Below are 14,487 nucleotides of genomic sequence, written 5' to 3' on the forward strand. Positions count from 1 at the left end.
ACACAGGGTAATTAATATATATCTAATATACCGCTACACAGGGTGATATATATCTAATATACTGCTACACAGGGTGATATATATCTAATATACCGCTACACAGGGTGAATATATATCTAATATACCTCTACACAGGGTGATATATATCTAATATACCTCTACACAGGGTGATATGTATCTAATATACCTCTACACAGGGTGATATATATCTAATATACCTCTACACAGGGTGATATATATCTAAAATACCGCTACACAGGGTGATATATATCTAATATACCGCTACACAGGGTAATATATATCTAATATACCGCTACACAGGGTGATATATATCTAATATACTGCTACACAGGGTGATATATATCTAATATACCTCTACACAGGGTAATATATATCTAATATACCTCTACACAGGGTGATATATATCTAATATACCGCTACACAGGGTGATATATATCTAATATACCGCTACACAGGGTGATATATATCTAATATACCTCTACACAGGGTGATATATATCTAATATACCGCTACACAGGGTTATATATATCTAATATACCTCTACACAGGGTGATATATATCTAATATACCGCTACACAGGGTGATATATATCTAATATACTGCTACACAAGGTGATATATATCTAATATACCTCTACACAGGGTGATATATATCTAATATACCTCTACACAGGGTTATATATATCTAATATACCTCTACACAGGGTGATATATATCTAATATACCTCTACACAGGGTGATATATATCTAATATACCGCTACACAGGGTGATATATATCTAATATACCGCTACACAGGGTGATATATATCTAATATACCGCTACACAGGGTGATATATATCTAATATACCGCTACACAGGGTGATATATATCTAATATACCTCTACACAGGGTGATATATATCTAATATACCTCTACACAGGGTTATATATATCTAATATACCTCTACACAGGGTGATATATATCTAATATACCGCTACACAGGGTGATATATATCTAATATACCGCTACACAGGGTGATATATATCTAATATACCTCTACACAGGGTGATATATATCTAATATACCTCTACACAGGGTGATATATATCTAATATACCGCTACACAGGGTAATATATATCTAATATACCTCTACACAGGGTGATATATATCTAATATACCTCTACACAGGGTGATATATATCTAATATACCGCTACACAGGGCGATATATATCTAATATACCGCTACACAGGGTGATATATATCTAATATACCTCTACACAGGGTGATATATATCTAAAATACAGCTACACAGGGTGATATATATCTAATATACCGCTACACAGGGTGATATATATCTAATATACCGCTACACAGGGTGATATATATCTAATATACCGCTACACAAGGTGATATATATCTAATATACCTCTACACAGGGTGATATATATCTAATATACCTCTACACAGGGTGATATATATCTAATATACCTCTACACAGGGTGATATATATCTAATATACCGCTACACAGGGTGATATATATCTAATATGCCGCTACACAGGGTGATATATATCTAATATACCTCTACACAGGGTGATATATATCTAATATACCGCTACACAGGGTGATAAGTATCTAATATACCGCTACACAGGGTGATATATATCTAATATACCGCTACACAGGGTGATATATATCTAATATACCTCTACACAGGGTGATATATATCTAATATACCTCTACACAGGGTGATATATCTCTAATATACCGCTACACAGGGTGATATATCTCTAATATACCGCTACACAGGGTGATATATATCTAATATACCTCTACACAGGGTGATAAGTATCTAATATACCTCTACACAGGGTAATATATATCTAATATACCTCTACACAGGGTGATATATATCTAATATACCGCTACACAGGGTGATATATATCTAATATACCGCTAAACAGGGTGATATATATCTAATATACCTCTACACAGGGTGATATATATCTAATATACCGCTACACAAGGTGATATATATCTAATATACCGCTACACAGGGTGATATATATCTAATATACCTCTACACAGGGTGATATATATCTAATATACCGCTACACAGGGTGATATATATCTAATATACCGCTACACAGGGTGATATATATCTAATATAACGCTACACAGGGTGATATATATCTAATATACCGCTACACAGGGTGATATATATATAATATAACGCTACATAGGGTGATATATATCTAATATACCGCTACACAGGGTGATATATATCTAATATACCGCTACACAGGGTGATATATATCTAATATACCGCTACACAGGGTGATATATATATCTAATATACCGCTACACAGGGTGATATATATCTAATATACCGCTACACACAGGGTGATATATATCTAATATACCTCTACACAGGGTGATATATATCTAATATACCGCTACACAGGGTGATATATATCTAATATACCGCTACACAGGGTGATATATATCTAATATACCGCTACACACAGGGTGATATATATCTAATATACCTCTACACAGGGTGATATATATCTAATATACCGCTACACAGGGTGATATATATCTAATATACCGCTACACAGGGTGATATATATCTAATATACCGCTACACAGGGTGATATATATCTAATATACCGATACACAGGGTGATATATATCTAATATACCGCTACACAGGGTGATATATATCTAATATACCTCTACACAGGGTGATATATATCTAATATACCTCTACACAGGGTGATATATATCTAATATACCTCTACACAGGGTGATATATATCTAATATACCTCTACACAGGGTGATATATATCTAATATACCGCTACACAGGGTGATATATATCTAATATACCGCTACACAGGGTGATATATATCTAATATACCGCTACACAGGGTGATATATATCTAATATACCGCTACACAGGGTGATATATATCTAATATACCGCTACACAGGGTGATATATATCTAATATACCTCTACACAGGATGATATATATCTAATATACCGCTACACAGCGTGATATATATCTAATATACCTCTACACAGGGTGATATATATCTAATATACCTCTACACAGGGTGATATATATCTAATATACCTCTACACAGGGTGATATATATCTAATATACCTCTACACGGGGTGATATATATCTAATATACCGCTACACAGGGTGATATATATCTAATATACCGCTACACAAGGTGATATATATCTAATATACCTCTACACAGGGTGATATATATCTAATATACCGCTACACAGGGTGATATATATCTAATATACCGCTACACAGGGTGATATATATCTAATATACCGCTACACAGGGTGATATATATCTAATATACCTCTACACAGGGTAATATATATCTAATATACCACTACACAGGGTGATATATATCTAATATACCGCTACACAGGGTGATATATATCTAATATACCTCTACACAGGGTGATATATATCTAATATACCGCTACACAGGGCGATATATATCTAATATACCGCTACACAGGGTGATAAGTATCTAATATACCGCTACACAGGGTGATATATATCTAATATACCGCTACACAGGGTGATGTATATCTAATATACCGCTACACAGGGTGATATATATCTAATATACCGCTACACAGGGTGATATATATCTAATATACCTCTACACAGGGTGATATATATCTAATATACCGCTACACAGGGTGATATATATCTAATATACCGCTACACAGGGTGATATATATCTAATATACCGCTACACAGGATGATATATATCTAATATACCGCTACACAGGGTGATATATATCTAATATACCGCTACACAGGGTGATATATATCTAATATACCGCTACACAGGGTGATATATATCTAATATACCGCTACACAGGGTGATATATATCTAATATACCGCTACACAGGGTGATATATATCTAATATACCGCTACACAGGGTGATATATATCTAATATACCGCTACACAGGGTGATATATATCTAATATACCGATACACAGGGTGAATATATATCTAATATACCTCTACACAGGGTGATATATATCTAATATACCGCTACACACAGGGTGATATATATCTAATATACCTCTACACAGGGTGATATATATCTAATATACCTCTAAACAGGGTGATATATATCTAATATACCGCTACACACAGGGTGATATATATCTAATATACCGCTACACACAGGGTGATATATATCTAATATACCGCTACACAGGGTGATATATATCTAATATACCGCTACACAGGGTGATATATATCTAATATACCGCTACACAGGATGATATATATCTAATATACCGCTACACAGGGTGATATATATCTAATATACCGCTACACAGGGTGATATATATCTAATATACCTCTACACAGGGTGATATATATCTAATATACCGCTACACAGGGTGATATATATCTAATATACCACTACACAGGGTGATATATATCTAATATACCGCTACACAAGGTGATATATATCTAATATACCTCTACACAGGGTGATATATATCTAATATACCGCTACACAGGGTGATATATATCTAATATACCGCTACACAGGGTGATATATATCTAATATACCACTACACAGGGTGATATATATCTAATATACCGCTACACAAGGTGATATATATCTAATATACCTCTACACAGGGTGATATATATCTAATATACCGCTACACAGGGTGATATATATCTAATATACCGCTACACAGGGTGATATATATCTAATATACCGCTACACAGGGTGATATATATCTAATATACCGCTACACAGGGTGATATATATCTAATATACCTCTACACACAGGGTGATATATATCTAATATACCTCTACACAGGGTGATATATATCTAATATACCGCTACACAGGGTGATATGTATCTAATATACCTCTACACAGGGTGATATATATCTAATATACCGCTACACAGGGTGATATATATCTAATATACCGCTACACAGGGTGATATGTATCTAATATACCGCTACACAGGGTGATATATATCTAATATACCGCTACACAGGGTGATATATATCTAATATACCGCTACACAGGGTGATATATATCTAATATACCGCTACACAGGGTGATATATATCTAATATACCGCTACACAGGGTGATATATATCTAATATACCGCTACACAGGGTGATATATATCTAATATACCTCTACACACAGGGTGATATATATCTAATATACCGCTACACAAGGTGATATATATCTAATATACCTCTACACAGGGTGATATATATCTAATATACCGCTACACAAGGTGATATATATCTAATATACCTCTACACAGGGTGATATATATCTAATATACCGCTACACAGGGTGATATATATCTAATATACCGCTACACAGGGTGATATATATCTAATATACCGCTACACAAGGTGATATATATCTAATATACCTCTACACAGGGTGATATATATCTAATATACCGCTACACAGGGTGATATATATCTAATATACCTCTACACAGGGTGATATATATCTAATATACCTCTACACAGGGTGATATATATCTAATATACCTCTACACAGGGTGATATATATCTAATATACCGCTACACAGGGTGATATATATCTAATATACCGCTACACAGGGTGATATATATCTAATATACCTCTACACAGGGTGATATATATCTAATATACCGCTACACAGGGTGATATATATCTAATATACCGCTACACAGGGTGATATATATCTAATATACCGCTACACAGGGTGATATATATCTAATATACCGCTACACAGGGTGATATATATCTAATATACCGCTACACAGGGTGATATATATCTAATATACCTCTACACACAGGGTGATATATATCTAATATACCTCTACACAGGGTGATATATATCTAATATACCGCTACACAGGGTGATATGTATCTAATATACCTCTACACAGGGTGATATATATCTAATATACCGCTACACAGGGTGATATATATCTAATATACCGCTACACAGGGTGATATGTATCTAATATACCGCTACACAGGGTGATATATATCTAATATACCGCTACACAGGGTGATATATATCTAATATACCGCTACACAGGGTGATATATATCTAATATACCGCTACACAGGGTGATATATATCTAATATACCGCTACACAGGGTGATATATATCTAATATACCGCTACACAGGGTGATATATATCTAATATACCGCTACACAGGGTGATATATATCTAATATACCTCTACACAGGGTGATATATATCTAATATACCGCTACACAGGCTAATATATATCTAATATACCGCTACACAGGGTGATATATATCTAATATACCTCTACACAGGGTGATATATATCTAATATACCGCTACACAGGGTGATATATATCTAATATACCGATACACAGGGTGAATATATATCTAATATACCTCTACACAGGGTGATATATATCTAATATACCGCTACACACAGGGTGATATATATCTAATATACCTCTACACAGGGTGATATATATCTAATATACCTCTAAACAGGGTGATATATATCTAATATACCTCTACACAGGGTGATATATATCTAATATACCTCTAAACAGGGTGATATATATCTAATATACCGCTACACACAGGGTGATATATATCTAATATACCGCTACACACAGGGTGATATATATCTAATATACCGCTACACAGGGTGATATATATCTAATATACCTCTACACAGGGTGATATATATCTAATATACCGCTACACAGGGTGATATATATCTAATATACCTCTACACAGGGTGATATATATCTAATATACCTCTACACAGGGTGATATATATCTAATATACCTCTACACAGGGTGATATATATCTAATATACCTCTACACAGGGTGATATATATCTAATATACCGCTACACAGGGTGATATCAATCGGACATCTCCAGGGAGGTTTCTTATTTTAGAAGGAAATGCTCCGTACATCTTCCGTATAAATATGTGACCCCCTCCCTCAGTCAGACATTTCGTCGTGTTTGGATGAGCTGCCGAGTGACCTGGTCGAGACGACAATGTACAAAAAAACATCTCTCCAGGCGACGGATAATCCACTTATATATTATAACACCAAACAATCAAATCCCCGAACACAGAGGACAGACCTGCGCCAATGTGGAACCCCGAAATAAGAGAAAACAACGAAGATCTTATTATCTGGCGCAAAGGGGGTCTCGTGGTTTGGAATACCCCCTTAATCTCCACACCCTGTTATGAGGAGACCTCTGGATTTACAAGCCGCTCGTGCGATGAAACCACCAGAGATTCCCACGCGTTCCTATAAAATATACATGGAACGTTCCTCGCCCCTCACCTGCATGGTCCTGTAATGGTGGAGGCTCCGAGGGTCCCGTGGAGGACTCACCTTCTGTGCTAGAGACCTCGCTCCTCACCTGCATGGTCCTGTAATGGCGGAGGCTGCGAGGGTCCCGTGGAGGACTCACCTTCTGTGCTAGAAAGGCCTCGCCCCTCACCTGCACAGTCCTGTCATGGTGGAGGCTCCGAGGGTCCCGTGGAGGACTCACCTTCTGTGCTAGAAAGGCCTCGCCCCTCACCTGCACAGTCCTGTCATGGTGGAGGCTCCGAGGGTCCCGTGGAGGACTCACCTTCTGTGCTAGAGAGACCTCGCCCCTCACCTGCACGGTCCTGTCATGGTGGAGGCTCCGAGGGTCCCGTGGAGGACTCACCTTCTGTGCTAGAAAGGCCTCGCCTCTCACCTGCACGGTCCTGTTATGGTGGAGGCTCCGAGGGTCCCGTGGAGGACTCACCTTCTGTGCTAGAGAGACCTCGCTCCTCACCTGCATGGTCCTGTAATGGCGGAGGCTCCGAGGGTCCCGTGGAGGACTCACCTTCTGTGCTAGAAAGGCCTCGCCCCTCACCTGCACGGTCCTGTTATGGTGGAGGCTCCGAGGATCCTGTGGAGTACTCACCTTCTGTGCTAGAAAGGCCTCGCCCCTCACCTGCACGGTCCTGTTATGGTGGAGGCTCCGAGGATCCCGTGGAGGACTCACCTTCTGTGCTAGAAAGGCCTCGCCCCTCACCTGCACGGTCCTGTCATGGTGGAGGCTCCGAGGATCCCGTGGAGGACTCACCTTCTGTGCTAGAAAGGCCTCGCCCCTCACCTGCACGGTCCTGTCATGGTGGAGGCTCCGAGGATCCATTGGAGTACTCACCTTCTGTGCTAGAAAGGCCTCGCCTCTCACCTGCACGGTCCTGTTATGGTGGAGGCTCCGAGGGTCCCGTGGAGGACTCACCTTCTGTGCTAGAAAGGCCTCGCCCCTCACCTGCACGGTCCTGTTATGGTGGAGGCTCCGAGGGTCCCGTGGAGGACTCACCTTCTGTGCTAGAAAGGCCTCGCCCCTCACCTGCACGGTCCTGTTATGGTGGAGGCTCCGAGGGTCCCGTGGAGGACTCACCTTCTGTGCTAGAAAGGCCTCGTTGAGGAGGATGTAGTTGGTGATGGCCCTCATGGCTATGGGCAGTTTTCCTATTGCCTTCAGGTCGATGGGCTTCTTGCGCGCGGTCTTAATAAACGTGTTCATCCACCAATACGTCCCTTTAGAGAGGAGGTTGACGAACGGCTGCAGGAAACGCACCCCAAGATCCTGCAGGTCCTCGGGGGGCTTCACTTCTTTGGGACATTTGTAGAAAACATATCTCTGAGGAGGGGAAAAGAGGTAAAAAAACATAAAAATGGTGGAAGAATATTACTCAACAAGAGCGAAACTCGGGGAAGAGCCCCACAGAATGTAGGAGGGGCTCCTAGAGGAACATTAGGGGCCCTGCTGTTAGCAGCCAATCAGTGCTCAGGTTTATAGTTTACATTGTGCAGTCCAGTCACAGTGAACAGCCAAACCGACCCACATACACACACAACACATACACACACACACACACAACACATACACAGACACACATATATACACAACACATACATATATACACAACACACACACACACACACATATACACAACACACACACATATATACACAACACATACACGGACACACACACACACACACGTATACACACACACACACATATACACACACACACATACACTACCGTTCAAAAGTTTAGGGTCACTTAGAAATTTCCTTATTTTTGAAAGAAAAGCCCAGTTTTTTTCAATGAAGAGAACATGAAATGAATCAGAAATCCACTCTATACATTGTTAATGTGATAAATGACTATTCTAGCTGCAAACGTCTGGTGTTTAATGCAATATCTACATAGGTGTATAGAGGCCCATTCCCAGCAACCATCACTCCAGTGTTCTAATGGTACATTGTGTTTGCTGACTGTGTTAGAAGGCTAATGGATGATTAGAAAACACGTGAAAACCCTTGTGCAATTATGTTAGCACCGCTGTAAACAGTTTTGATGTTTAGAGGAGCTATAAAACTGACCTTCCTTTGAGCTAGTTGAGAATCTGGAGCATTACATTTGTGGGTTCGATTAAACTCTCAAAATGGCTAGAAAAAGAGAGCTTCCATGTGAAACTCGACAGTCTATTCTTGTTCTTAGAAATGAAGGCTATTCCATGCGAGAAATTACCAAGAAACTGAAGATTTCCTACAACGGTGTGTACTACTCCCTTCAGAGGACAGCACACACAGGCTCTAACCAGAGTAGAAAGAGAAGTGGGAGGCCCCGCTGCACAACTGAGCAACAAGACAAGTACATTAGAGTCTCTAGTGTGAGAAATAGACGCCTCACAGGTCCTCAACTGGCAGCTTCATTAAATAGTACCCGCAAAACGCCAGTGTCAACGTCTACAGTGAAGAGGCGACTCCGGGATGCCGGCCTTCAGGGCAGAGTGGCAAAGAAAAAGCCATATCTGAGACTGGCTAATAAAAGGAAAAGATTAATATGGGCAAAAGCACAGACATTGGACAGAGGAAGATTGGAAAAAAGTGTTATGGACAGACGAATGGAAGTTTGAGGTGTTTGGATCACACAGAAGAACATTTGTGAGACGCAGAACAACTGAAAAGATGCTGGAAGAGCGCCGGACGCCATCTGTCCAGCATGGTGGAGGTCATGTGATGGTCTGGGGTAAAGGGGGAGATTTGTACAAGGTAAAAGGGATTGTGAATAAGGAAGGCTATCACTCCGCAACGCCATGCCATACCCTGTGGACAGCGCTTGATTGGAGCCAATTTCATCCTACAACAGGACAATGACCCAAAGCACCTCCAAATGATGCCAGAACTATTTAGGGAAGAAGCCGGCAGCTGGTATTCTATCTGTAATGGAGTGGTCAGCGCAGTCACCAGATCTCAACCCCATAGAGCTGTTGTGGGAGGAGCTTGACCGTATGGTACGCAAGAAGTGCCCATCAAGCCGATCCAACTTGTGGGAGGGGCTTCTGGAGGCATGGGGGGGGAAATGTCTCCCGATGACCTCAGCAAATTAACAGCTAGAATGCCAAAGGTCTGCAATGCTGGAATTGCTGCAAATGGAGCGACGAAAGCAAAGTCTGAAGGAGAAAATCATTATTTCTAACCTTGTCAATGTCTGGACTATATTTTCTAGTCATTTTGCAACTCATTTGATAAATATAAGTGTGAGATTTCATGGAAAACACAAAATTGTCTGGGTGACCCCAAACTTTTGAACGGTAGTGTATATAAAGTACATACACATATGTACATACACATACCATATACACACCCAGTTCACACACACACACACATACACCACATATACAGTACATACACATTTCTGTATATACATCACATATGTCCACACTCACGTGCACACAAATCTCTGTGGTCTGTGACATCACTCACCCGCAGTCTAATGACGTTAATCTCCACAACCAGCAACATGCCGTAGAAAATGGCCAATAATCCGGTGAGGCAGAAGCGCAGCTGCAAGAACCCAACGCCGTTGTCACAGAACTTCACAAACTTGATGGTTTTTGTAATGAACGCCAAACTCCAGTACACGAGTAAAGCTGAAAGAGATGATCCACCCAGTGACATCAGGATAGAACACCAGCATAAGTGTATAATAATAATATCAAATCATCACCATCACTATCATCATCTTCACCATCATCACCACCATCATCATCACCACTATCATCATCACCACTATCATCATCACCACCATCACCACCACTATCATCATCACCATCACCACTACCATCACCACCACTATCATCATCACCACTATCATCATCACCATCACCACCACTATCACCATCATCACCATCACCACTACCATCACCACCACTATCACCATCACCACTATCATCATCACCATCACCACTACCATCACCACCACTATCATCACCACCACTATCATCATCACCATCACCACCACTATCATCATCACCATCACCACCACTATCATCATCACCACTATCATCATCACCACTATCATCATCACCATCATCATCACCATCATCACCACTATCATCATCGCCATCACCACTACCATCACCACCACTATCATCATCACCACTATCATCATCATCATCATCATCATCACCACCATCATCATCACCATCACCACTACCATCACCACCACTATCATCATCACCATCACCACCACTATCATCATCACCATCACCACCACTATCATCATCACCATCACCACTACCATCAACACCACTATCATCATCACCACTATCATCATCACCACTATCATCATCACCACTATCATCATCACCACTATCATCATCACCATCATCATCACCACCATCATCATCACCACTATCATCATCACCACTATCATCATCATCACTACTATCATCACCACCACTATCATCATTATCACTATCATCATCATCATCATCATCACTACTATCATCACCACCACTATCATCATTATCACTATCATCATCACCATCACCATAATCATCATCATCACCATCATCACCACCATCATCACCACTATCATCACCACCATCCCTATCATCATTATCACTATCATCACCATCACTATCATCATCACCACTATCATCATCACCACTATCATCATCACCACTATCATCATCACCACTATCATCATCACCACTATCATCATCACCACTATCATCATCACCACTATCATCATCACCACTATCATCATCACCACTATCATCACCACTATCATCATCACCACTATCATCATCATCATCACCACCATCATCATCACCACCATCATCACCACCACCATCATCATTATCACTATCATCACCATAATCATCATCATCACCACCATCATCATCACCATCACCACTATCATCACCACCACTATCATCATTATCACTATCATCATCACCATAATCATCATCATCATCACCACCATCATCATCATCACCACCACTATCATTATCACTATCATCACCATCACCATCACCAGCACCACTATCATCATCAGCACCACTATCATCATCATCACCATCACTGACATCACCATGATCATCATCATCATCATCATCATCATCACTATCACCACCATCACTGACATCACCACCATCAACATCATCATCACCACTATCATCATCACCACCACTATCATCATCATCATCATCATCACTATCATCATCATCATCACCACTATCATCATCATCACTATCATCATCATCACTATCATCATCATCACCACTATCATCATCATCACCACTATCATCATCACCACTATCATCATCATCACCACTATCATCATCATCACCACCACTATCATCAGCATCATCATCATCACCACTATCATCATCATCACCACTATCATCATCATCATCACTATCATCATCGCCACCCCCATTATCATGGTTATTATCAGAGTTGAGGTTCATTTTGGAGGCAGCTTAGTATAGGACCCCACAATGTAATCTTTCAGCTCCTCTATAGGGGGATTCCAGCAATGCAGGAAATGATATGAGAACCGGATGGGTGGCAGATGTGTCGCATCAAAATCTCCAATGCAAACAACAGATCAGCAACCGCTCTGGGGGGAGGGGGTCCCCCACCTGCACCAAGGCCAGGTGTACCATATACATCACTGTACAGGAGCGGAGAGCACAGCACGTCCCTGTCCCGCCTGCTGATGGGGCTGTGTGGATAGTCTTGGCTCCCGGGGGTTGGGGTCTCTTTATAGCTACGGCATTGGAGCGACTGGATACATAAGAATTCATGATGATGATGGTGGTGATGATAGTGATGATGTTTATTAGGATGATGAAGGTTATTAGGATGATGGTGGTTATTAGGATGATGGTTATTAGGATGATGATGGTTATTAAGATGATGATGGTTATTAGGATGATGATGATGATAGTTATTAGGATGATGATGATGATGGTTATTATGATGATGATGATGATGGTTATTATGATGATGATGATGATGGTTATTAGGATGATGATGATGGTTATTAAGATGATGATGATGGTTATTAGGATGATGATGATGATGGTTATTAAGATGATGATGGTTATTAGGATGATGATGATGATGGTTATTAGGATGATGATGATGGTTATTAGGATGATGATGAGGATGATGGTTATTAGGATGATGAAGGTTATTAGGATGATGATGGTTATTGGGATGATGATGATGGTTATTAGGATGATGATGATGGTTATTAAGATGATGATGGTTATTAAGATGATGATGGTTATTAGGATGATGATGGTTATTAGGATGATGATGATGATGATGGTTATTAGGATGATGGTTATTAGGATGATGATGATGGTTATTAGGATGATGATGATGGTTATTAGGATGATGATGGTGGTTATTAGGATGATGATGGTTATTAGGATGATGATGGTTATTAGGATGATGGTGATTATTAGGATGAGGATGATGGTTATTAGGATGATAATGGTTATTAGGATGATGGTGGTTATTAGGATGATGATGATGGTTATTAGGATGATGATGATGATGATGGTTATTGGGATGATGGTTATTAGGATCATGGTGGTTATTAGGATGATGATGATGGTTATTAGGATGATGGTGGTTATTAGGATGATGATGGTGGTGGTGGTTATTAGGATGATGATGATGGTGGTGGTTATTAGGATGATGATGATGGTGGTGGTTATTAGGATGATGATGGTTATTAGGATGATGGTGGTTATTAGGATGATGATGGTGGTTATTAGGATGATGATGGTTATTAGGATGATGATTGTTATTAGGATGATGGTGGTTATTAGGATGATGGTGGTTATTAGGATGATGGTGGTTATTAGGATGATGATGATGGTATTAGGATGATGATGATGGTTATTAGGATGATGATGGTGGTTATTAGGATGATGGTGGTTATTAGGATGATGATGATGGTTATTAGGATGATGATGATGGTTATTAGGATGATGGTGGTTATTAGGATGATGATGATGATGATGGTGGTTATTAGGATGATGATGATGTGGTTATTAGGATGATG

The 14,487-nt window shown here is 39.8% G+C and overlaps 1 protein-coding gene across 1 annotated transcript in view; it reads right to left on the bottom strand.

Moving 5' to 3' along the window:
• LOC142699464 (ATP-binding cassette sub-family C member 8-like) overlaps nt 1-14,487 on the bottom strand; it is a gene marked incomplete at its 3' end in the record, with an annotated part of 108,455 nt that overhangs the window by 62,946 nt on the left and 31,022 nt on the right. The window contains exons 4-5 of the mRNA XM_075848053.1: nt 10,881-11,047; nt 8,500-8,742 (exon numbers count right to left, since the gene is read on the bottom strand). Coding sequence (XP_075704168.1) covers nt 8,500-8,742; nt 10,881-11,047 — 410 coding nt within the window. The remainder of the gene's footprint in view (nt 1-8,499; nt 8,743-10,880; nt 11,048-14,487) is intronic.

The sequence above is a fragment of the Rhinoderma darwinii genome, unplaced genomic scaffold (assembly GCF_050947455.1).
Source record: "Rhinoderma darwinii isolate aRhiDar2 unplaced genomic scaffold, aRhiDar2.hap1 Scaffold_1587, whole genome shotgun sequence".
NCBI lineage: Eukaryota > Metazoa > Chordata > Amphibia > Anura > Rhinodermatidae > Rhinoderma > Rhinoderma darwinii.